This window comes from Vulpes vulpes, chromosome 3 (assembly GCF_048418805.1).
Source record: "Vulpes vulpes isolate BD-2025 chromosome 3, VulVul3, whole genome shotgun sequence".
In the NCBI taxonomy this organism is placed as follows: Eukaryota; Metazoa; Chordata; class Mammalia; order Carnivora; family Canidae; genus Vulpes; species Vulpes vulpes.
Genome location: NC_132782.1, coordinates 43,886,798 through 43,912,833, shown reverse-complemented (window position 1 = coordinate 43,912,833; position 26,036 = coordinate 43,886,798). Strand labels below are relative to the sequence as shown.

The following is a 26,036-nucleotide window of genomic DNA, read 5'->3' as shown; positions in this document are numbered from 1 at the left end:
CTAAATGGGACACTCACCTATACTCTCTCCATCATCCCAAAACAGAGACCCCTGTGCCCTCTGATTAACATCTGCAGCAACAATGAGCTTCATGTAATTTTGTCGGCTAAAAAAAAAAGATATAATTTCACCTATGTTTATAGAATAGCACATGTTTAGCTATGATGTGGCATCCATATAAATATCCAAAGGAAAACTAAGAATACCAACTAAGGAGAATACTAACTGTTTTAGACAAAGAAAATTAAAGGACTTTCCTTAATGAGTTACTGGGAATGATATAAACCATAAAATCCTTCATATTTAATAGAAAATATCATGCATTGTCTTTTGATCTCAAGAGATCATCTATTGTAACAAATCAAAAGGGGCATCATTTATAATAATTAAAGTTAAGTTTATTGATATATTTATTTTTCTCTCTGCTAATCCTGCCACTGCCCATTAACCATGAAACTATATTAATAGCATTATTTATCTATTATAATTTAAGCCTTCTTCACATTTTCATACATAAATCACTGTTATCATTGGAAATTATTAATAAGAATGTGATGAGTAGCCTGCAAGTTGTAATTTCTATCCTTGAAGTGGGCAATACCTCCCAACCTTGCACCTACATGGACTAAATATCTGCTTCCTCACTCACAGTGGTTTGGTTTGACAGCTTCATATTGCTAAGAAGGATTTCTCAGGCATATTATGCATAGCTGCTATTGCCTTTTCCAATCACAAATGTTGAAAATTGTATTGCCATCGAACTTCCCTAAAATATCCAGATTATCTAGAGTTCAAATCTCTATAGTAACTTGATTTTTCCTTGTAAAAATGTTAACAAGTCTTAGTATGAATACATATAGATATATGTTCATATATACTTATATATGTATTTCATTTTATAGTAACTGGGGTAAAAGATAAGAATACCTTATTAGCAACATTAAATATCTGATTTTTCCATAATTTTCCAACATATTTAAAGCTTAAGATTAAACAATGTTTCACAGTTTACATTCTATCCTATCTATATACTTAACCCTGGGGCCTATTTACTTTACCCCCTACCCACTCACACACACTCACACACACACTCACACACACACACACACACACACACACTCACACACACACACACAGTGGCCTCTCTACTGTTCTATTACAACAAAAGGTTTCTTCAAGGCCCAACTTATTAATGGTCTTCTCCACGAAGCTCTCACTTCTCAAGGAATAATTGTTTTTCTCCTCTTTAATTATATCAGTGTAGAATATTAAAAGAAATGGATTTGAATCTTTCTTGGAGATAGAAAAACTCCATTCATTCCACATGGGGGTGTCAGCATTTAGATCACCAAATTAGAGGATACTGCATAAGATGAGAAAAGGAACAGAGACTGAGTCCTCTAGAATCTGAATGTCTAAGCCAGGAATTTAGACAATGAAAATAGACACTCTGAGTGGTAAAAAGATTCACTCTTACATCAGTCACAAAAAGCATAATGGACCCATGATCTCTGGTAGATTGAATATAATGCTGAATGAGAGGGAGAGAATACCAGGTAGGACTCTTAGGGCAAAGAAGAGAAGGTCTTAGCCAGATGATCAGTTATGAATGGTAATGGGTAGGAAATATGAATTATTTTTCGTCTTTATATGGTACAAGGCTGCTAATAAACAGGTCTGGTTCCTCTCTGGACATCAGTAGACCTGAAGTTTGAAGAAGCAGTGATGTTTTCAATGGGCATCTACATTTTCATAGACTAAAGTGATTTGGAGACTATTTCACAGGAGTGACACAGGGAAGTAGAAAGGGGGAATAGAAAAGGTGGAAGGAAAGACTAATATTTGCTTAAAATTTATAGAAAGGTTCATTTAAAAAATCATGTTTCTATGAAGTAAATATTATTTCTTTCCACAAGTCAGAGGCATCAAAAATGGTGAGTACTTAGGTAAGGCAGCCACTCAGAATACAAGAAGGCATTCATTTATCAATCCCTTTGCAAATTTATACAGAAGACATGAAGTTTTAGTTGTTATTTTCATCCGGAGAGTCTTATTACTATTAGAAGGAATACCATGTTGGAAGACAATTTTTCATGAGTCTCAAATATCTGCATATCTTGCATAGGAGGGAGGGGTAAAGGGAGAGAGAGAGAGAGAGAGAATCCTAATCCAACTCCCCATTGAGCACACAGCCCTATGTGGGGCTCAATCCCACTACCCTAAGATCATGACCTGAGCCAAAATCAAGAGTTGGATCCCCCACCAACTGAGTAACCCAGGTGTCCCTGAATTATATTTTAAGGGATGTTTTTAAAGCAGACAGTATTGGAAGATAGGACAGGTTTGGTTTAAATTAATTTTTAAAGAAATTTACTGGCCATTATAAAGGACTGAGCGCCTAAGCCTGGAATTCCTTAGGTGTGACACAAACCTCCTCCATGTGCAACATCTGCCTAGGCATAGTCCACTCCATGTTATCTCCACGGGACTTTGGGGACAAGGAAAACTTAAGCAATCATGAATTTCACATCTCTTGCTATGCCATGAGTAAGAAAGACCTTTGTCTTTTAGCCAACATCCATGACACTGTGGCAGACTAACTTGAAAGTAGGGTAAAATCTTAAACCCTTCCCAGTTATTGACAATTCTAGCATGACATAATTCGAAATTTAATCTGAGCTCTTGTAAACACTTCACTTACCTGTGAAATGTGTTTTGAGCAGGCTCTTGACATGGTAGGATATGACCACCACGGACATGTAGGTTTATTGTATATAAAGGAGCATTAAATGAAACAAATCCTTTGACACCAATATCTTGGCCCTGGAAACAAGAAGGTTGCAAGGAAGAACACAAGCAGCAAGAAACAGAATCATCAGCAATATTGGTACTTGAGGGGACACATTTATAATTTCAAATGATATATTTAATTTAAAAATTAATAAAAATTCAAACACATATTCAGGAAATTATGTTATTTAAAGTGTATAATTAGTTCTTAGTTATTAAGACCTTTGGAAGTAATTCACCATTATTTATTTTTGTGATGCTCTCATGCAGAAAATATGAGTTTTCCAAAGTCACAAAAGTTATTCCTGATTTGTCATACACATTATTCTCAGAAGGACTATATCACCTTTAATAGTAATTATGCATATTTGATACAGGACAATGACTTTTTGTGTACAATGTGCATTCTCTATATTTATTCAATAAAATAAATCAATGACTCCGTAACAAACTATGGTGGAATATATTCTCTTTCACTATAAATTTGATTCAGCTGTAATGAACAAGAGATATCTTTTTAAGTGTAAAGTAAACCAAATATGTCCCTAATGAAAAGGCTGGGATTAAATTGTTAACTCATTTCCTCTTAGTCAATTCCCCAGAATTCCTTAACGACTTACCGTATGATAATCAAACCACCGGGCATCAGGGACGTAGCCTTGTACAGTGTTAGCATACTGGAATTTAAAGATATAGTCATTAAAAACATATGGGCCAAAGCAAAAAATATTTTGTGAACAAAAATAAATGATAGGACTTACAGGCTCCAATACAGGGGTGACCATAAATGCAGGACCCCACAAGAACTGCTTGAATATATCCCAAGTTATCCTGTCGTTAAAGAACCTTGACAAAATATTTACAAATAATTAAATCAATAAACTTCTTTTTTTTTTCCGGAATACCATGAAATAAGTATTCAAATCACATTTTGCAGTAGATTGAAGTGAAAACCAAACTATAACAAATCAAAACCAATTCTATCTCTTGGAATTTAAAATGTAATAAGTAGTACAATACTTTATGAGTAAATACAGACCATAACTAAACTTCCTGACAAAATACAGAGAATTTGTATAAGGCTAACTAAGTGAGAAATCTTTGAAGAGAATTCACAGAGGTACAAATATTGTTACCTAGTAGATGATCAACAAACTAGGAAGCAAAAATTATCAATACACTGGAACAGAATTGTGAGACAAGTGTGCTATAAGAATCTTAATTTGGTAATTTAAAAAGATTTTTCTTATCTCACTTAAATTAGAGCTCACTGAATAGTGCATTTAATATAGTTCTGAATTTCAGATACAACTGCTTAGAAACACAAAAACCTGTTTTTCATAGTTTGAGAAAGTCACTATTAAATGTCCGCATTTTCTTCTCCAAATGAAATGGAATTGCAAATTTTTGTTTGTTCTTTTGTTTTTGTTTTAACTATAAACTGAGATTAATGTCAAATTGGACTGCTAAATTTACTCCTTCATTGACTTCTCATGGGATAAAAAGGCCCAGATGTTTTCAACAGGACAGGAGTTTGCATAGTTAATAATAACATTTCTGGCTGGGGACTCAGTCCAAGCTGATATTCTGACTCTTCTGAGAAGCTAATAGGGAGAAAGTCTGGAAATAAGAGAGGTGAGATACTAATAAAATTTTACCAGAAATAAAGAGTAGATTACTATAGATAAATAAATAAAGCTACTAAAGGAAAATGTGAATCTAGGAAAGCCTAGATTTTTGAAAACCCTATCATCAGAACAGAAGGCATATTGATCAACTTATTATTTTTGTCATCTTGCCTTACATACTATCATTTTACTTAGTAAATATGTCCTGTGTATTTTTACTGATTTATCAATTGTGCAATCTAACAAATCACCTCATGCAATTACTCTGGTAATATAGGGTACACAAGAAGTATGATTATTTTAAAGGTTTTGGTATTTTTTGTTTGAATGTGTGTTTGTTTTTTGTGACATCAACAGTAAAAACTGGCTTATATTTGCCTTAGAAATAGAACAGGTGGGGATCCCTGGGTGGCGCAGCAGTTTGGCGCCTGCCTTTGGCCCAGGGCGCGATCCTGGAGACCTGGGATCGAATCCCACGTCGGGCTCCCGGTGCATGGAGCCTGCTTCTCCTTCTGCCTGTGTCTCTGCCTGTGTCTTTGGCTCTGTCTCTCCTTCTATCTCTCAAGAATAAATAAATAAAATCTTTAAAAAAAAAAAAGAAATAGAACAGGCTAAAATTTTTGCAACTATGCTCCATAGAATAGAATTTCAAGATTTGATCATATATCAGTTTGAGCTTTAAGGAGAGAATCCAGAGCAATTGTCTAAGGAAAATGTTAGGACTGTTCTAGGGTGCTCTATATAATACATCCAAGAAGAGGTGAGATGGCTACCTTCAGTTAGGCAAATATATATAGTGGATTTACTTAACTGCTATTAACTTCAATTAATCAAATCATTATATAGAAATAATATTACTTGCCTCCAAGTTAAAATACTCCTCATAATAAGGTATGCAAATCTAAAATAATACTAGGTATATAGTAATTATTTCCAAGAATTATTACTCTTTAATAACTGATTAATGATTAATGGACCCCAAGATCACTTTTAATATCATCCTGTTTATTAATATTTTTATATAAATGTTTATTAACCCAAAATGTATACTAAAATAACCGTGAATGGGACGCCTGGGTGGCTCAGCAGCTCGGCACCTGCCTTCAGCCCAGGGCATGATCCTGGAGTCCCAGGATCGAGTCCTGCATTGGGCTCCCTGCATGAAGCCTGTTTCTCTCTCTGCCTGTGTCTCTGCCTATCTCTCTCTCTGTGTCTCTCTCTCTCTCGGGAGGAGAGAGAGATCAGGAATAAACGATATATGTAATAATGAAATATAAATAATAATGACATATAAATAAATGAATAAATTCATGATATATATCATGAATAAATAAAAAAATCATTAAACATAAATAAAAAATAAAATAACTGAAAAAGTTTCCAATTTCAAATATTCTATGATATTACTGAGTAAACTAAGTGAAAACTATCTCTTTTTGGTAGGAACAAAAGAATTTGCACTTACTCATGCAAAAGGGGTCGAATAACAGTGCCACCATTAACATGAATTTCATGCATCTGTGTATAGAAATAGGGCAATAAAGTATATCTAATATTTAGAATATTCCTTGACATTTCAGAAAAAGTTGAATTCCAGGAAGCAGGATCTTGTCTCTGAAACAAAACAGAATAAAATAATCATAAGCTCTTGTTCTTGTTTAAATCATAATTTTCAAAGACACTTTTGGAGAATAAAAAGTAGAAAAGAATATTCATACACTGCCAATTTGCTATATACTTTCTTCACAAAAATCTTATGCAATAATACTACTATCTCATATGATGAAGAGAAAAAGAACTGATACTTTAATAAGAAAAATGAAAATTACACCCACAGCTTGATTTAGTTTAGGTGAACATATGTAAAGTGCAGTTCACATGTGAATAGGTCGCAAATATATTGTCAATCATGGTGATAATCACCAGGGGGTGAAAAGATGGTAAGTAAATGAAATGCTGTAAAAATGTGGATTGAAATAAACAGAGACAGGCAGAGCCCATCATGGTGACACCCACATTGTGAGTTCTCATGAGAAATGGATAAATTGTGATATGAAAAAATTAAAAGTTATTGGAGAAAGAGAGGACCTAATTAATGCTGGATAAGAAAGAAGAACATGCCCTAGTCTGCCCTGGAATATACACTTCAGGTAAAAAGATGAAAATTGACTCTGGAAAGATTAAAACCTATTTAAAAAATGTTAAGTGATGCCTGAGTGGCCTAGTGAGTTAAGCATCCAACTTTTTTTTTTCTTTTTAAGATTTTATTTATTTATTTGACAGAGGCCTATGTGGGGCTCAGTCTCAGGACCCTGAGATCACAACCTGCGCCAAAGGCAGACACTTAACTGACTGAGCCATCCAGGCGCCTGAAGCACCCAACTCTTGATTTTGGCTCAGGTCATGACCTCAGGATCAAGAGATAGAGCCCCCGTGAGGCTCGGCACTGAGCCTGGAGCCTACTTAAGAGTCTCTCTCCCAGGGAACCTTGGGTGGCTCAGTGGTTTAGCACCTGCCTTTGGCCCAGGACATGATCCTGGAGTCCCAGGATCAACTTCCCCGTCGGGCTCTCGGCATGGAGCCTGCTTCTCCCTCTGCCTGTGTCTCTGCCCCTCTCTCTCTCTCTCTCTCTCATGAATAAATAAATTAAAAAATCTTTAAAAAAATAGTCTCTCTCTTTCTCTCTCTGTCCCTCTCCCCACTTGTACAGCTCTCTCTCTCTCTCTCTCTTTCAAAAAATGTTGTTGCAGTTACTAGTTAAAAAATAATAGGGAAGGTACTGCCTTCTATCTATCTTTAAATAGATTTTCATTTTTATTTTCATTTTCTAAAATAAATCCTTATCCCAATCTAACTAAAATTTCCCAGGAGGGACCTAAGGATTTGATAGCACCTAATGAGCTCCACCGCTCAGTTACTGCTGCTAGAATCCATCCTTCAAAGACTAGCTCTATCTACAACTACTCCATGAAGTATTTTTCGATAATTCATCTTTCCTCTGCATTTCCTCACTAAAAGTCAGTAGCACAAATCTTAGTGCTTAGTTATATGTTGCCTCTAATTATTCATACTTTTCCATAATTTTTAATATTGTCACCCCTTACTCCAATATTTCTTTCAGACAATTTAGTAATATAGAGAATTGTGCCACCACACAAGAATTAGGTCTCATAATTCCCTTTTCCTTTTTCTCAATTTCTCAACTCATTGTCTTAACATTTGCCTTTTAAATCTGCTCATTTTCATGTACTGATACTAGCATTTCAAATGACTTTTCAGTTCTAATATTTAGTTTAAGGCTGATTTTTTTTCTTCTGTCTTAGTTTAGAAGAAGTTTCAGAAGCAGATTTTTTTTCCCCTGGCTATTTCAAAATTATACAGAACAGAGCAGTAAGCATGCCAGCTAACCAAGTTCTATATCCCAAAGTATAAGGTAAAGTGACTCAAATCAGAAAATTCTCAAAGCAATGGGCTCAGATATCCTTAGTAAAAGTAAAGAGGCTCATTCAAAGTATGCACTGGAAATGAGCCAGATTTGGTGAATTCTTTTTAAAAATTTCTAAGGTTAGTAAGGAGAAACAAATAAGAGTGTAGTAACTACATACCCTAGTATTTGCAATGTTGTGATTTCTTGAGTATGGATAAAATGCTCCAAGTTGCATCCAGCGGGCACAGAGCTCATATTCTGAATTGTTGAAGAAACCACAGATATCTGCTCCAGTCTAAAATATATTATAATGTTTAATTTTAATGGTTTGTTTCTTAATGTTTATACGTTAAGGTGAAAGGAATAGAGCTACTTACATATGAGATTCCAAAGAGACTAAATTCCATCATACCTAAAAAAATCAAGAAAAAAAACTTAGAAAGCTATTATTTCATATATTTTAATATTTGATTTTTTGTATTTATTGAGGTGTCCTATTTCTAATAACCTAATCCAATGAAACATTTTCAGATTGTTAATAGAACTTTCTATTATCTCCTCTTAGAATATTCATCGGTTTTTTTGTCATCATGTTAATGACATTTATAAAAATAAGACACTATGCTTCTTTGTCACTTTCAAGATGATATGCTTAGAGCACAAAATAGTGATAAATACATTACAGTATGAGAAAAAAAGTGGTAACATTTTCCTTGGTTTCATTTTTTAAAATGAAAAGCCATCTATGAAATTATTTAACCATAGGTCTCATCATTTGGGAAAAAATAATTACGTTTTTTTAAAAAAAAACATCAGAGATCAATAAAGTAGGATTCATGTAATATCCCAGCTCTTTTATTTTTTTATTTATTTTTATTTATTTTTAAAGATTTTATTTATTCATGAGAGACAGAGAGAGAGAGAGAGAGAGAGGCAGAGACACAGGTAGAGGGAGAAGAAGGCTCCATGCAGGGAGCCCAATGTGGGACTCAATCCCCATACTCTAGGATCCCACCCTGGGCTGAAGGTAGGCGCCAAACTGCTGAGCCACCTGGGATCCCCACCCCAATATTTCTAAACACGGGGATTCCCACCCCAATATTTCTAAACATTGATTATTTTTGATCCTGATATAAACATTAAAGAATTGTTAATACTAGATCTGAAACATAAAAGTATCCATTTCCCCTTCAGAATAATAATGTCTTATTTACTATTTACCCAACAATTGTCAAAAGACTCTTTAAAAATTTGGCTTTAAATGCTTTGTTCATTAGCATCTATGAGCATCATTATTCTCTAGAATCTCTACCCATTTATATTCTTAACTCTAGATGCTATCTTTCCCAGTTCCTGCCTTTTCCCAGGGAACTGAGACCAAAAAGGATGAAATTATTTTCTCAGAATAAACTATATCATTAGTTTCTATAAAGCATCCCAGAACCTGTTTTCTGGCCTACTGCCTTTTCATCAAGCCATTTGTCATAGAACATGATCCAAAAGTATGTTTTTGAAGAGGACTTATAATGTATATGTACTAGTACCAGCAAAAGTGAATACCTAACAGAAAACTCAAAAAAGTAATGATAAAGATGGTGACTCACATACCAATGATTGATTTGTCCAGATTGTCCCATTTTGCATAGTTGTCTCCAAGCCAGTGTCCTCCCCATCGTCCACCAGAAGGATATGTGGAACGAGAAATAACAATTCCTCTTTTGCCAGTTGTCTTCTGTAATGCACTAATATAGATGGAGAGTATTTATATTAAGGTATTCTCAGACATTTCTGCTTATGAGCATCTCATTTAAAAAAAGTGGGTTTTTTTATAGTGTCTTTGTTTTCTCTTACTACAACTAGCTCTTTATAAATGAGTCTTCTTTTATTATCCTATAAAATTCTCACACACATAAAGGACATTTTTCTTCCCTTCCACCATTTACCAGACTGACATGCCTAAGTGGCCTTTGCTTATTTGTTCAACAAATATAGGTTAAGTCAACTACTGAAGTTATCAAATCAACTAATCATATCTTGGGAGATTTTTTTAATGAATTCATTTTATTCTACTTAAATGTGTTCTCGTGAATAAAGGTCTAAGCTCTAACTATTGATTGCTCCAGTCTTTCTCAATTATAATATACTTGTCAACACTTAATCTCCATACTATTCTACAGAGAATCTTTGCTATAATACTCTGTTTTAGAAGGCAGGTTAAAGAGAGTGAGGTTTTTGGGGGTGTTAAAAATAAACCTAGTTGTTCTATTTCAAGCACAGAATCTATCCAAAGCCAGATCTCAAGACAATTTTACAATATACCTCATATTTTTTTTCTTTTCTCCCCTACTCAGTCTTTGAAGACTTACTTTTCATTTGAAAACATATTCTAGTGCTAATAGCTATATAATAATGCATTATTTTATATCACCTGCACTCTTTCTGTGATATTTTAGGAGCATCTAAAGTAGAAAAATATTCCACTATTAATTGGAAGTAAAGTGTTTATTTTTATATTATTTAAAATAAATTGCATATGAATAAGGACTACAGAACTGTCTCAGGAAAAAGAAATACTGCAAATATCTAATTAGGCAGACTTTGCAATCATTTTCTTATTACAACATGGATGACAGTGTTTGTACTGATTTCTTTATACAGAAAGTTTCTTCTGTGAAACCTTGAGATTCTTGAAGTTAAAGATAATGTCTTATTCTTTTTTGTATTTTTTTAAATTTTTTTTAATTTATGTATTATAGTCACAGAGAGAGAGAGAGAGGCAGAGACACAGGCAGAGGGAGAAGCAGGCTCCATGCAGGGAGCCCGATGTGGGATTCGATCCTGGGTCTCCAGGATCGCGCCCTGGGCCAAAGGCAGGCGCCAAACCGTTGCGCCACCCAGGGATCCTCTTTTTTGTATTTTTTATACCTAATATAGTGTTTGGTGAATACTAATAGCTCAATAAATTTTTGAATTAATGAATATCTCAAATCAAAATTACGGGAAACTGAAAGTGTTATCTTTTTTAAAGGCACCTTTTAAAAGATTCTTATTTTTCTTTATTTGATTGAGAGAGAAAGGGAGCACAAGCAGGAGGAGTGGCAAGCAGAGGGAAAGGGAGAAGCAGGCTTTCTGCTGAGCAAAGATGCCAACCAGAACCCTGGGATCATGATCCAGGAAGAAGGCAGAGTCTTAACCAACTGAGCCACCGAGGCACTTCCTGAAGGTATTTTCAATGGACATCAGATAATAAATCGAACCATTTGTTAACAATAAAGACCATATTGTATTTACTAACTTAAAACTTCCTACTTGCATGTATGCCGATCCTTAAAAAGATCATATATAAGAAAACCATTTTCATTACTTTATTTTCTACAATAAAGGATCTAGTCTATTTAGGAACGTTAATATATTTAACATACATCACATATATTAGCTGAAATTTACCAAGAAATGAATGATTATTTATATAGAGAATAAAAAAACACTGACGATCAATCTAAATATGTATGTGAAAACATACATTCTAAATTTAATTTGTGAACAAAATTAATTTTATTTAACTAATACAAAAACTATTTATAAGGATGGAGTTTTCCCAAATTCTTAATGTGTTCACACTCAAGAAATACATTTTTTAAATTTATTTTTGTCTGCTTCATGCAAAACTTTTTACTGAGGCTTTAAATCAATAACTGGACATAGACCTTGTTAGATTTCTAATTGAGAAGAATTCTTCATTGTTTTCATAATAATTTTCTCTTAAGGAAAATATAACCTCCTGCATTAGAGGAATCTCCTCTGGAGACACCTGAGTGGCTCAGCAGGTGAGCGTCTTCCTTTGGTTCAGGGCATGATCCCAGGGCCTGGGATTGAGTCCCGCATCAGGCTCCCCAGAGGGAGACTGCTATTCCCTCTGCCTATGCCGCTGTCTCTCTCTCTGTGTCTCTCATGAATAAATAAAATAAAAGCGCTTGCTGCCACTAAATATACAATTTAAAATCCCATCAGTATAAATATTTTCCAAATAATTTTGACATCTTCCAACTTCACAAATGGTTTAGTCATAATGAATTTAGATTAATTTTAAGAAACACTTTTGACCTGTAGGACAGTTTGTCCTCTGTTACCAGTTGGTTTTGAAAAACTTAAAGAAAGGATTATAATATTGTGTAATAGAAGTATTTTTATTGTGTACTTATAGCTGCCTACATGAGCATTTTTTAAAAGAATTTTAAAACTTCTAAAAAAAATACCTTAAATTATTGGGGGGGGAAAAAAGTCCTTAAAAATGATTTTTAGAAAACTATTCATGTATATTACAAAAGTAGATAATGCGAATGGAGAATATTAAATTGAAACTTTTAAACATTTAAGAACTTCTAGCCATAACTATATATATTGATTTTTACCATGAAAAAAATAATTTTCACCATGGTTACTAAAGATACTAACTTGAAATTAATTCATTTGATTATCATTTTTTAATTACTAATAAAATAACTATACTTGAGATACTTCTATCTCTGATCGGGTGGGTATTAAATTATTTTAGATCATAGGACAGGATGTCTTAGAGTAAATGAAGTTATCACAGGATTATTTTTCTCAATATTTATTTAAGCAAACTCTTTGAAAGCTAAATATATATCTTTAAATTACTTTTTTAGTAAGCAATCATTCAGTATTATACATTTAACATTCATTAGAAATAGTAACTGGCCCATTTCATATCTCAGACTCGCCATTAGATCAGAAAATGTAATTTCAGTTTCAGGTTTAGAGTTGGATAATAAGTTTTTGTAAGCTTAACTATTTCCATTGTTAGTGCACAATAAAAACAAATTTAAATTTCCATTAGTGAGAGGATAATGTGAAGGGGTAAACCATGGAAATAGTTCTATGGATTCAGATCTCAATTTTGATACCAGCTAGATCAACATTCAACTCAAACATATTAATCAGGAAGTAAAGTCCGAAAGACAAGGTTGAGTATCTGTTCAAATGACTAACAAAGTCACAGCTGTAAACAAGAAAATTTCCAAATTAGTGGGAGGGTAAGCTATATTGTGTTTTGACCTACCAATCTTATTTTTTGTTAAAAGAATTACAAGAGGTCACTTCCTACATTACACAATTCTCCCACTCAAAAAGGCATCTTTCGGGATCCCTGGATGGCTCAGTAGTTTAGTGCCTGCCTTCAGCCTTGGGAGTGGTCCTGGAGTCTTGGGATCGAGTCCCACATCGGGCTTCCTGCATGGAACCTGCTTCTCCCTCTGCCTATGTCTCTGCCTCTCTCTCTCTCTCTGTGTCTCTCATGAATAAATAAATAAAATCGTTTTAAAAGACATCTTTATTTTTCCAACAGATATATTAAACTTAGAAATGGGATATGGTTTTTCCATTTGCCATCTAACCCAGTCTATAGGAATATCTAAGAAAATAACTTGTATCTACTGATTTTTCAAATTCCATTCTAAATTATGATTACAAAAAACAGGGGCATTTACTTAAAAGTTACATATTTAACAAAAAAGGGAAAATTTGCAAAGGGAGACAAAGATTTTGATTTTTCTAAATCCTGTCTAATGAAAAATATACAATAATCTTTTAAAGTCACTCTAGGTATTGTTGAAGTTGAAAATATGGAATATATACTCATATAATTCTTTAATTGTCTGATATTTGAACACAGAATTTGAGGTAGTTTTTAAAGCATACTTATTCCTACATTTGAACCCCAAGCCTTATATCAGTTCAACACTGAATTTAATTTAATTTTTAATATATTTTTTAATTAAAGTTCGATTTGCCAACATATAGTATAACACCCAGTGCTCATCCCATCAAGTGTCCTCCTCAGTCACTCAGTCACCCATTCCCCCGCCCGCCACCCCTTCCACTACCCCTTGTTCATTTCCCAGAGTTAGGAGTCTCTCATATTTTGTCACCCTCTCTAATTTTTCCCACTCATTTTCTCTACTTTCCCCTATAATCCCTTTCACTGAATTTTAAATAAGAGAAAGAGATGTATTGAAGACAAAGTTTTTGTATGGGATTTAAATATGAAACTTCATTTGCCACTGGTCCAAGGTCCTTCCTCTTAAACTGCTATTTCTCAAGTGATTATCTCCTGTTTTTGAATCCACTCACTGTATTCTTTCCTTGTTTTGCTTGTTTGTGACATGTTTAGTGAAGAGGACAGTAGCAAGAACTAGTTGCATGTTAAATCTGCACCAGTTTTGAAAGGCACAAACTGCGTCAAAAAAAAGGAAAAATAAAATGCTACAGTCTGGGTACCTTGAAGAAAAAAATTATGTTTTAATCCTTTCACTTTTCCCCAATGATTAATAAAGTCTTTACTATCCATCCTTTGCTTAAATGTAAATGTAATGTCCTTTTACATTTGCCAAGGTCTTTAAAAACACAGACTATGTTTAATCTCTAACAATTCTGATGGAGAGTTCAACATTTTTTTTAATATAACTGAAAAAAAATAAATATCAAGAAATTAGGTAAAACATAAAAGTCGAGACACCTGGGTAGTTCAGTGGTTGAGTATCTGCCTTCAGCTCAGGGTGTGATCCCAGAGTCCTGGGATCCAGTCCCTTATCAGAGACTGTGGAGACCCTGCTTCTCCTTCTGCCTCTCTGTGTCTCTCATCAATAAATAAATAAGATCTTTAAAATAAATAAAAAATAAAACATGAAAAGACTATCACTATATGTAAATTGTGCTATTTAACTCAACATTTAACATTTATTCATCTCTAATTTAAATAACAAATGTGGTTAACACCTTTACTGAAAATTTTATGAATGGGAGCAAAATCAACACTATTAAAGAAATGTATTATGACTTAAATTAAAAACTGTTCTTTGGAAGACTGTACTGATCTCCTCCTCATAATGTTTGTTATTTAAGAGTAAAATGTACTTTAAATATCCCTAAATATCACTAAATATCTTTGTATATCAATTATTTAGAAATTTACCTACATTTCCTTAAATTTACTAAGCATCCTACAGTGTGTTAGGAACCATGAAATGTGTTCCAGTACAATTTACTACCTCAGCTGAGAAATATTTTTTCAATTTTTCTTAAACTACAGTTTCATCCCAAAATGCATGTTTTGCCAAAAAGATTATCAATCAATTTTCAGTATTTTTATTCTTTTTTTAACACCTATATTTCTATGATAAAATGAGGTTAGCTGAGGATAAAAAAGTGAGGATAATTATACTTCAAAATTATATTCCAGCAGGGTAAATTTAATGAAACATTTATCCCATTTAAAAAAACTTTGTTGAAGACCAATTTGATTACTCTTAAAAATGACATTTCCTAGTCTTTCTATATGATTTTAGTGTCCTTGCATTGGAATTTTGTGAGCAAATCTGTAGTCATTCATTCACGTAATAACATCTTTAAATAATTCATCTCTTATAGGTTGAAAAAGTTTGGTGCTAGAAATGAGATAAGCATGTTTCACTAACTGAGGAAATATTACCCATACCCTTTACTCCAAAATGCTTTTCATTCTTTTACCAACTTCAATCATATACTAGAGCTGTGGTTTTCTTTTTTATTTTTTTATTTTTATTTTATTATTTATTATTTGTGTGTGTGTGGTTTTCAACCCTAGATGCTCACTGGCACTACCTGGGAAATTTTTTAAAATTCAGATCTTAGGCTATAGTACAGACCAAGTAAATCAATACATTTATTAAAAATCCCTAGTGGTTGATTATACTGTGTAGTTAAGAGCCTGTGACATATATTGCACTGTGTGACAAGGTGCACACAAGCCACATGGAACTATTTAATTTAAATTTATTACAATTAAATAAAATTTAAAATTCCATTTCTGGGGATGCCTGAGTGCTCAGCTGGTTAAGTGTCCAACTTTTGATTTCAGAAAAAGTCATGATAAGGTCGTGAGATCAAGTTTCATGTGAGTCTCCAAGCTCAGCACATAGTCTCTCTTAGATTCTCACTCTCACTCTCCTACTGCCTCTTCCCCTGCTTGCACTCTTTCTCTCACTCTCTCTCTGAAATATATGAATAAATAAAATCTTAAAAAATAAAATAAAATAAAAATTCTGAGTCACACTAGCCATATTGTTCAATAACCTTATATGGCTAGTACATACCATACTGGACAACACAGAATCAGAAAATACTTCTATCATTGCAAAAAGTCTTATTGGACAGTGGTAATAAAGACTTGATAGTCAAAGAATGGTTTGTGCTCCATTATCACTGGCCTCACATAAAAATTTGTTTATTGTGGACATTAAGTCAAGTTCACTTACACATATTTTAATTTGGTAATAATGGATTTAAATAACAGATTAAACCAAACTCTAATGCCTTAATTAATGGACTATATTATTTTATTATTTATTAATACTATATTAATTGTTATAAATATAAATATAAGATCATATATTAAATTAAGATAATACTTATATAGAAGTGATATGTATATGTAAATATATATAAAACTGAGGGGGCACTTGATGGGATGAGCACTGGGTGTTATACTATATGTTGGCAAATTGAACTCCAATAAAAAGTAATATATAAATAAAAATAAAAATATATAAAATACATATATTAAAATAATTATATATTATTAACTAATCTTATATTATTTACTCATTTATTCATTCACAGCTATATTTTGAAGGCCTATTATTATAATCTCTATGCTACTATGAGCTAGGGAGAAACAAAATAACATTATTCGCGATTGCTTTTGGAATGGGATGAAATTTAAAACAATGATAAATGATACAAGGATTGCTTTTGGAATAGGATGAAATTTAAAACAATGATAAATGATACACAATGATAAATGAAAGAGGTAGAGAGACAGAGGGAGAGAGAGAGAGAAATACAATAATTCTAAGTGCCATAAAGGACCAAGTAAGTTACAGAGAACATTGGAAAGTAAAGTGTTATCAGATAGGTCAGCAGGGAAAAACTCTTAAAACTAATTTAGGTATTAAATCTAATATCTAATATCTAAAAGATAACAGTAAAAAAGGATAATATGAACATTGCTTACTCATAAGTAGGTTTCATTTGTGACCATCCATATAGATTGTGAACATTGTAATGCAAAACGGATGATCCATCACTAAGAATCTGCTCGGTTTCCATACACATAGTTCTGAAATGTAATCCACTAGTTCTTTTTGTGAGTTCTGGGGAAAATCAATGGAAAAATATTAATATATTACGAAGTACCCTCTATTCAAATGTGTACATCATACCTATATATTCTTTTGGTAAAACATTAATCATTATTTAAAATAATATTGATTTCTTAACCATTTGTACACTTTGCCTCTGCTAATTAAAGTGAACAAAAATGGCAGATACAACTATGACTGAAAAATATGTGAATAACTTTACTGTACTCAGCAATGAAAATGTTACTAATTAACATGAATAAATAAAAAACCTGAAAAATAGGGGTACTCTTAAATGTGTACTATACTTTATGTACTCATATGAGACATACTGATTAGAAAGACTTTTGTTAAAAATCCATTTGGTAACATAAAGCCCAGGGGTTAAGAACTGAGCAAAATCTATTACAACATTATTTTTTGATCCACTTTTTTTTTTTGGCTAAAGATGCATGTTTTCAGAGCTTTGCTGTCACTTTAGGTGTCAACAGTTTATGAATATAGAGTATCAGGATGAATGCTGAGTGACTAGACCCCTCTTTCCTGGGTCAGGGACAATCAAAGAAATGTCAGTATTCTTTCAATTTTTTCTTAATGGAAAGAAATTGTAAAAGAAAACTTTATGAAAGGTTCTTTTATTTAATCTTAAGGAATATTGAGAATTTTCAAATCTGGGTAGATTTTAAGAAAATCAAAGCAACAGTTCTAAGCATTCTTAAAATGTGTTTATATAAATAAGACATATTTCTTGATTTTTCTTCCCAAATAGTGTTAAATAGTTTTGGTAACCGGTTAAGGTATGGTTCAATGTGTAAAACGGTAGTGGGAATTAGGAATGTGAATCCTATTCACTACATCATAAGGTATATAAACCTGATTAATAAATACCAATAACATCAAAGGAGTAGCAACAATATTGTACCTGGGAGATAAGGTGGATAATTTAACTCTGTGTTTCTGCATTGATTAGAAACTGTTCCATGTACAAAACTTGATGGTTCATTCATATCCTTAAAAAAGAGAAAAGTGAACAAAAAGAATTTAGAAAATGTATTCTCAAAGGAACTGCTTCAGATAGCTAATAAAGGAGTATATTTGAGTAATGGCACATTTACTATTGTAAAGGACAAAATATAAAGCATATCAATAATAAAGACTTACTTTATGTGTTTTTTGCATTTCATGACTCCTTTTGAAACACATAAAATGTCCTACTTTATAAATATAAAGTAAAAAGTGCAGTTTCTATGCTTTATAAACATTAAATTAAATTATAATGGTGTATCTTCTCCTATGCCCTTCTCTCCATTCCTGCCCCAGAGCCTTTATGGTTTCTTAAAACCATAAAATATAGTTTACATGCAGAAAACTATTTGTTTTATTTGTATTTATTAAGTGTAGAATTTAGTGATTCATCGCTTACATACAATACCCAATGCTCATCACCCATTTAAACCATCCCTCTGCTCACCTCCCCTCCAGCAACCCTAGTTTTGATTTGTATTTCCCTGATGCCCAGTGACATTGAGCATCTTTTCATGTGTCTGTTAGCCATCTGGATTTCTTTGGAAAAACGTTCATGTCTTCTGCCCATTTCTTGTCTGCGTTCTTTACATTTTGGGTGTTGAGTTTCATAAGTTCTTTATAGATTTTGGATACTAGCCCTTTAACTGATAATGTCATTTGCAAATATCTTCTCCCATTCCATAGCTCACCTTTTAGTTTCGTTGATTGTTTACTTTGCTGTTCAGAAGCTTTTTATCTTGATGAAGTTTCAAAAGTTCATTAGGACTTGCCTCCACAGACGTTTCTAATAAGAAGCTGCTATGTCAAACAGTTGTCTGTGTTGTCCTCTAGAATTCTGATGGTTTCCTGCCTCACATTTAGGTCTTTCATCCATTTGGAGTTTATTTTTTGTGTATGGTATAAGAAAGTGGTTCAGTTTTCTTTATTGAAGAAACTCTTTGTTTTTCATTGAGTATTCTTTCTTGCTTTGCCAAAGTTTAGTTGACCATACAGTTAAGGGGCCTATTTTTGAGTTCTCCATTCTGTTCCATTGATCTACGTATCTGTTTCTGTGCCAGTACCACACTGTCTTGATGACTGTAGCTTTGTAATACAGCTTGAAGTTCAGAATTGTGATGCAACCAGCTTTGCTTTTCTTTTTCAAGAATGCTTTGGTTATTTAGGGCCTTTGTGATTCCATACAAATTTTAGGATTGTTTGTTCTAGCTCTGTGAAAAATGTTGGTGGCATTTTGATAGGGATTGCATTAAAACTGTAGATTGCTTTGGATAATATAGGCATTTTGACAATGTTTGTTTTTCTAGTCCATGAGCATAGATATTTTTTTCCATTTCTTTGTGTCCTCTTCAGTTTCTTTCATAAGTGTTTTGTAATTTTCAGAGTACAGATTTTTTACCTATTTGGTTAGGTAGCTTATGGTTTTTGGTGCAATTATAAATGGGATCTATTCCTTGATTTCTCTTTGTGCTGCTTCATTATTGGTGCACAGAAATGCAACAGATTTCTGTTCATTGATTTTGTGTCCTGTGACTTTACTGAATTCATGTATGAGTTCTAGAAGTTTTTTGGTGGAATGTTTCAGGCTTTATACATAGAGTATCATGTTGTCTGCAAAGGATAAAATGTTTGGCTTCCTCCTTGCCAATTTGGGTGTCTTTTATTTCTCTTTGTTTTCAAATTGCTGAGACTAAGACTTCCAGTATTATGTTAAATAACAATGGTGAGAGTGGATATCCCTGTCTTCTTCCCCACCTTAGAGGTAACGCTGTCAGTTTGCGATTAAGGATGTTATTGGCTATGAGTTTTCCTTATATGGTCTTCATGACGTTGAGGTATGTTCCCTTTATCCCTAGTTTGTTGAGGGTTTTTAACAAACATGGATGTTGTACTTTGTCAAATGCTTTTTCTGCATCTACTGGGAGGATCATATGGTTCTTATCCTTTCTTTTATTAACGTGGTGTATCACATTGATTGATTTGTGAATACAGAGCCACCCTTGCAACACAGGAATAAATCCCACTTGATCATGGTGAATGATTTTTTTAATATACTATTGGATCCAATTTGCTAATATGTTGTTGAGAATTTTTGCATCCATGTTCATCAAGGATATTGGTCTGTAATTTTTCTTTTAGAAGGTTTTTGGTTTGAGAATCAAGATAATCCTGTCATTGTTTCTGGATTTATTCTTTGTTTCATTCTAGTCTTTGTTGCTTTTGGTCTTTCCCATTCACAGAGTCCCCATTAATATTTCTTGCAGAGATGATTTAGTGAACATCAACTCCTCTAATTTTTGCTTGTCTGGGAAACTATCTTTCCTTCTATTCTGAATGACAGTCTTGCTGTATAGAGTATACCTGACTGCAGATTTTTCCCATTCAGCATGATGAATATACCCTGCCTCTCTCCACTGGCTTGTCTAGTTTCTGTGGATAGATCTACTGCAAACCTTATTTGATTTCCCTTGTAGGTTAAGGACTTTTCCCCCCTTTGCTTCTTTCAAGATTCTTTCCTTATTGATGCATTTTGCAAATTTTACTATATTATGTCTTGGAGTTGGCCAGCTTTTGATGATTCCTGAATTTGGAAGTCTATTTCCTTCACAGATTAAAAATGATTTCAGCTATAAACCCCTCAAATATAACTGCCCCCCTTTTCTCTTTTTCTAGGACTCATATGATACAAATGTTATTACTCATCATAGAATCACTGAGTTCACTGAGTTCCCTAAGTCTACTTTCATGATCTAATATTTTTCTTTCTCTCTTCTTGTCAGCTTCATTATTTTTCATCATTTTATCTTCTATATAAAATTCGTTCCTTTGCTTTTTCCATCTTGTCGTCATTACATCCATCAGTTTGAATCTCACTTATTGAATTTTTTCATTTCAGCCTGATTGGTTTTAAGCTCTTTTATCTCTGAGATATGGGTGTTCCTGATGTCTTATATGTTTTTCTCAAGCCCAGTTAGTATCCTTATGATTGCTGCTTTAAAATCTGGATCAGACATATGACCTATCTGTTTTGATTAGATCCCTGGCCATGATCCTTTCTTATACTTTCTTTTGGGATGAAGTTCTTCATCTTGGCATTTTGTCTAGTTTTCTGTCCTCTTCTGTGTATTATGACAGCCTGCTATGTTTCCTGCTTCTGAGAGTAATGAATTTATGAAGAAGAAGTCATATAATATCCAGGGCCTGACACTTCAGGAAGTGTCTCTAGTGTGTTATGGATGTTCTATCCCTCAGGTCACTCCTTTGCAGAGTTTATCTTTGTCTGCAATGGGGAGTGTTTGGACCTTGACCAGTGTGTGGTGAGTTTTAATTATGTGTGCTTTGATTTGCTTGTTAAAAGAGACCTGATGCTATTTCCATTAGAACTGAAGCTTTGGAAAAAAAAAAAAAGAAGAAGAAGAAGAACTGAAGCTTTGCAGGACTCTATGGTCAGTAGACATGGTGTTGCAGGGGCTTGTGCTGTTCTCTGTCCCTCATGAATAAATAAATTAAATATTTAAAAAACTTAAAAAAAATAAAAAATAAAATTAGGAGATTGAAAGATAATTTACTACATTTGTAAGTGATTATGATTTCTTGTACCAATGACTGACAGTTGTGAAAGATTTATTTCTACATTAAATAAAAGAAAAATAAATGTTTATAAGCATTTATGAATAATTAGAAAGAAAGATATTTTGGTTCTTTGGTGAAGTTGAAAATATTCAAGAAATAGCATCTGTATATATAAAATGAATTGTTAATACTGTATTTTACAGTCCTTTGCATATTGAAATGCTTTTTCTTTCTATGGAAAAATTAGTATTTTCACAAAAAATACTTTGTTGCCATTATTAGAATCTAGTAAGAACTTTTGCATAATCACTGCATAAGAAATAAAACAACATAACTTAAAATATAAATTGTTCAAAGTTTACTTACAATCCACAAGCCATCAAACTTCATCTGGTTATTGTAGAAATCTATAATTTCTGTTGCCCACCACTCTGCTGTGGAATTCCTGAAAAAGTCTGGAAAAGCTACATGAGCTCTGGAAGCCTGTAAAAAGATGTAGAAAGTCAGAAGAGACATCATGCATGTGTAAGTCAGACATTTATCTATCAAATTCACAAGCTGTATGCAGGTGATAATGAAGGCAACCTGATCCTAACTTTAATTTCATGAATGCATATAATTTTTCTATAACCAAAAACAATAAAGAATGAAAAGAGAGAGAGATACATGGAGAGAGAAGGGAGAAAGCTTGGAATCCTTATGGATTGTTTTTTTAAAAAGTTCACAACACAACACACAGAAATATATTTTCACTGCTTCTTAGAGTTTTAAGGAATTTTTTTCTTTGTATCCTTAGAGCCTTATACTGCAGATTTACTTTTGTGGAGCATGATAGGAAAGGAAAAGGCCTGGTTTAGCCTATTTATTTGATTAAAAAAAATGTTTACCCTGCTTTCTGCTCTTCCAGGACCAATATATTGCTTTAAAACCAACTCAACCATTTGTCTTTCTTTCTCACATCTAACCTTTCCCACATCAGCAGAGAAGAGATTATTTACTTCTTTCTCTACCAAGAAGATTCCTTGCTTGTCAGCCTACCTATATAAATGCTAAGGTCAAAGTTTATGTGCTGGCAGAGGATGGACCTTCTGTAAGTAAATCAATTGCCTGGAAAACATGGTATCATCTGCATGCTTTCCTGTCACACTAAAGTCTATGTAGTAACTGCCAGAATAGTGTTCTGAATGAATAAAATATGGAAAGGCATTATGCATAGAGATAATGCAAAGGGTAAGCAATATAGGGATTTACAAAACATATGGTACCAGCACAAAAACAGACACATAGATCAATGGAACAGAACAGAGAATCCAGAAATGAACTCCCAACTCTATGATCCACTAATCTTTGGCAAAACAGGAAAAAATATCCAATGGGGGGGGAAAAGTCTCTTCAACAAACTGTGTTGGGAAAATTGGACAGTCACATGCAGAAAAATGAAACTGAACCACTTCTTACACCACACATAAAGAAACTTAAAATGGATGAAAGACCTAAATGTGAGACAGGAAACCATCAAAATCCTAGAGGAGAGCACAGAGAACAACCTCTCTGACCTCAGCTACAGTAACTTCTTGCTAGACACATCTACAAAGGCAAGAGAAATAAGAGCAAAAATGAACTATCGGGACTTCATCAAGATAAAAAGCTTTTGCACAGCAAAGGAAATGCTCAACAAAACTAAAAGGCAACCAATGAGATGAGAGAAGATATATGCAAATGTCTTATCAGATAATGGGCTAGTATCCAAAATCTATAAAGAACTTACAAACTCAACTCCCAAAAAAAAAAAAAACCCAAAAAATTCAGTCAAGAAATGAGCAGAATATATGAACAGTCATTTCTCCAAAGAAGACATACAAATGGTCAACAGACACATCAAAAAATGCTCGACATTATTTGGCATCAGGGAAATACAAATCAAAATCACAATGAGATTCCACCTCACCCCAGTCAGAATGGCTAAAATGAATAACTTAGAAAATGACAGATGTTGACAAAGGGTGGCTCTCTTATACTGTTAGTGGGAATGCAAACTGGTACAGCTGCTCTGGAAAACAGTATGGAGGTTCCTTAAAAATTAAAAATAAAGCTATCAGAGGATAGCTCAGCAGCTGCACTACCAAATATTTATCCAAAGGATACAAACATAGTGATTCAAATGGGTACACGTACCCCAACATTTGTAGCAACAATATCCACAATAGTCAAAATATGGAAAGAGCCCAGATGTCCATTGACAGATGAACACACAAAGAAGGTGCAACTGATGAATCACTAAGTTCTACCTCTGAAACTAATAAAGAAAAACACATGTCATAGATACTTTAGAGCCAATATAATGATATACTTCAATATATCATTTTGCCTGATAATTACTTTTATTCATAAGGAAAGAGGCACAATGGGTTTATAGTCAACAAATATTTTCTCTGCTAGATTGTAATTTCTCCTCTAAATTATAATGAAAAATAAGTACAAAACATAAAACCATGTTTTGTTTAACTTCTATTGTTGTGCTCTTTCCACAATTCATGCATTTTTCTATTTGCTTTATTCAGTTAGGTGGCTGTTTTATTCCTTTAATACAAATCATTAATTATATCCAAAACTTTCATCAAATACGTATGATCCTGGGATCCCTGGGTGGCGCAGTGGTTTAGCGCCTGCCTTTGTCCCAGGGCGCGATCCTGGAGACCCGGGATCGAATCCCACGTCGGGCTCCCGGTGCATGGAGCCTGCTTCTCCCTCTGCCTTTGTCTCTGCTTCTCTCTCTCTCTCTCTCTCTCTCTCTCTCTCTCTGTGTGTGTGTGACTATCATAAATAAATAAAAATTTTAAAAAATACATATGATCCAAGATTCTCTATACCTTCTGTGTTAGAGTATCCCAAAGGATTCTACATAAACCACTGTAAATTGAAGGGGTTTTCCAAATTTATATGAAGAAGCCATGCCTTCCTCTCCATTACTCTTGTGCTAATATTAGACAGCACAGTACAAGAGTAATGGGTAGAACTGCAGTTGAGATAAAACTCTATTTTTCCCAAACAACATTGTTCAGTAGTCTTTTGGCTCAACTCTAGAAACAATTTAGTAAGTTTTAAGTAAGTATTTCTTTCTAATTTTTCACACATGGACTTGTATGACTTACTGATTACAATAACTGACCTAAACTATTGACTGCCAACTATGAAGTTTCACTGATTTTGTTCTATTGTCTTGATATTTTTTCTTTCATTTATTTTTGGTCTAATTTTTATCATTTCCTTTTTTCTGTTAGTTTAGGGTTTAGTTTGTTCTTCTCAGAGTTCCTGGAGGTGTATAGTTAGGTTGTTTATTTGATATCTTCTTTACTGTGGGTATTTATCATTATAAACTTCCCTCTTGCCACATCTTATAAATTTTGGTGTGTGGGATATTCAATTTTGTTTGTCTTAACAAATTTTATAATTTCCCTTTTAATTTCTTTTCTCACTGGCTGTTCAAAAGTGCACTCTTCAATTTCTGCATATTTGTGAATTTTCCAATTTTCCTTTGGATATTGATTTCAGCTTCATTCCATTGTGGTCAGAAAACATACTTGGTATAATTTGACCATTCTTAAATTTAAGACTTAAAACCAGTCTTACTTTGCAATCTAATATGATATATCCTGGAAAATATTGCATGTGCTCTTAGCACACTCTTAGGTAAAATGTTCTGCAGCTCTTAGGTAGAATGTTCTGTAAATGTCTATTAAGTCCATATGCTCTATACTGTTGTTTAAGTCCACTTTTTTTCTCTCTCTCTCTTTTTTTTTTTTAAGATTTTATTTATTTACTTGACAGAGTGAGATAGAGAGCACAAGCAGCGGGATCAGTGGCAGAGGGAGAGGGGAAAGCCTAATGTAGGCTCCCTCCTAGAACCTCAGGATCATGACCTGAGCCAAAGGCAGATGCTTAACAGACTGAGCCACTCAGGCACCCTTAGACTCCTGTTTCTTTGTTGATTTTCTGTCTGCTTGTTCCATCCATTATTGAAGACGTATGAAAGTATCCTACTAGTATTGTACCACTGTGTACTTCTCCTTAAGTTCTGTCAATGTTTGTTACATATATTTAAGTGTTCAGATGTTGAGTGCATATATATTCACAACTGTTCTATCTTCTTGATGAATTGAACCTATTGTCATTCATCATGTCCCTATTCGTCTCCTGTGACAGTTTTTCACTTAAAATCTATTTTTTCTGATATGAGTGTATCCACCCTTGCTCTCTTTTGGTTGCCATTTGTCTAGAGTATCTTTTTTTCACATTCCTTCACTTTCTGCCTATAAAAAAAACTATGAGAGGCTAGTATGAATAATTAAACACCAGCAAACTGAATAACCTAGAAGAAATGGATAAATTCCTAGA

The 26,036-nt window shown here is 33.4% G+C and overlaps 1 protein-coding gene across 1 annotated transcript in view; it reads right to left on the bottom strand.

The window, feature by feature from the left end:
- SI (sucrase-isomaltase) overlaps positions 1-26,036 on the bottom strand; it is a 91,209-nt gene that overhangs the window by 5,974 nt on the left and 59,199 nt on the right. Inside the window, exons 35-45 of the mRNA XM_072752316.1 lie at positions 22,008-22,124; positions 17,968-18,055; positions 16,919-17,057; positions 9,454-9,587; positions 8,223-8,257; positions 8,024-8,140; positions 5,884-6,032; positions 3,552-3,636; positions 3,411-3,467; positions 2,702-2,823; positions 18-106 (exon numbers count right to left, since the gene is read on the bottom strand). Coding sequence (XP_072608417.1) covers positions 18-106; positions 2,702-2,823; positions 3,411-3,467; positions 3,552-3,636; positions 5,884-6,032; positions 8,024-8,140; positions 8,223-8,257; positions 9,454-9,587; positions 16,919-17,057; positions 17,968-18,055; positions 22,008-22,124 — 1,132 coding nt within the window. The remainder of the gene's footprint in view (positions 1-17; positions 107-2,701; positions 2,824-3,410; positions 3,468-3,551; positions 3,637-5,883; positions 6,033-8,023; positions 8,141-8,222; positions 8,258-9,453; positions 9,588-16,918; positions 17,058-17,967; positions 18,056-22,007; positions 22,125-26,036) is intronic.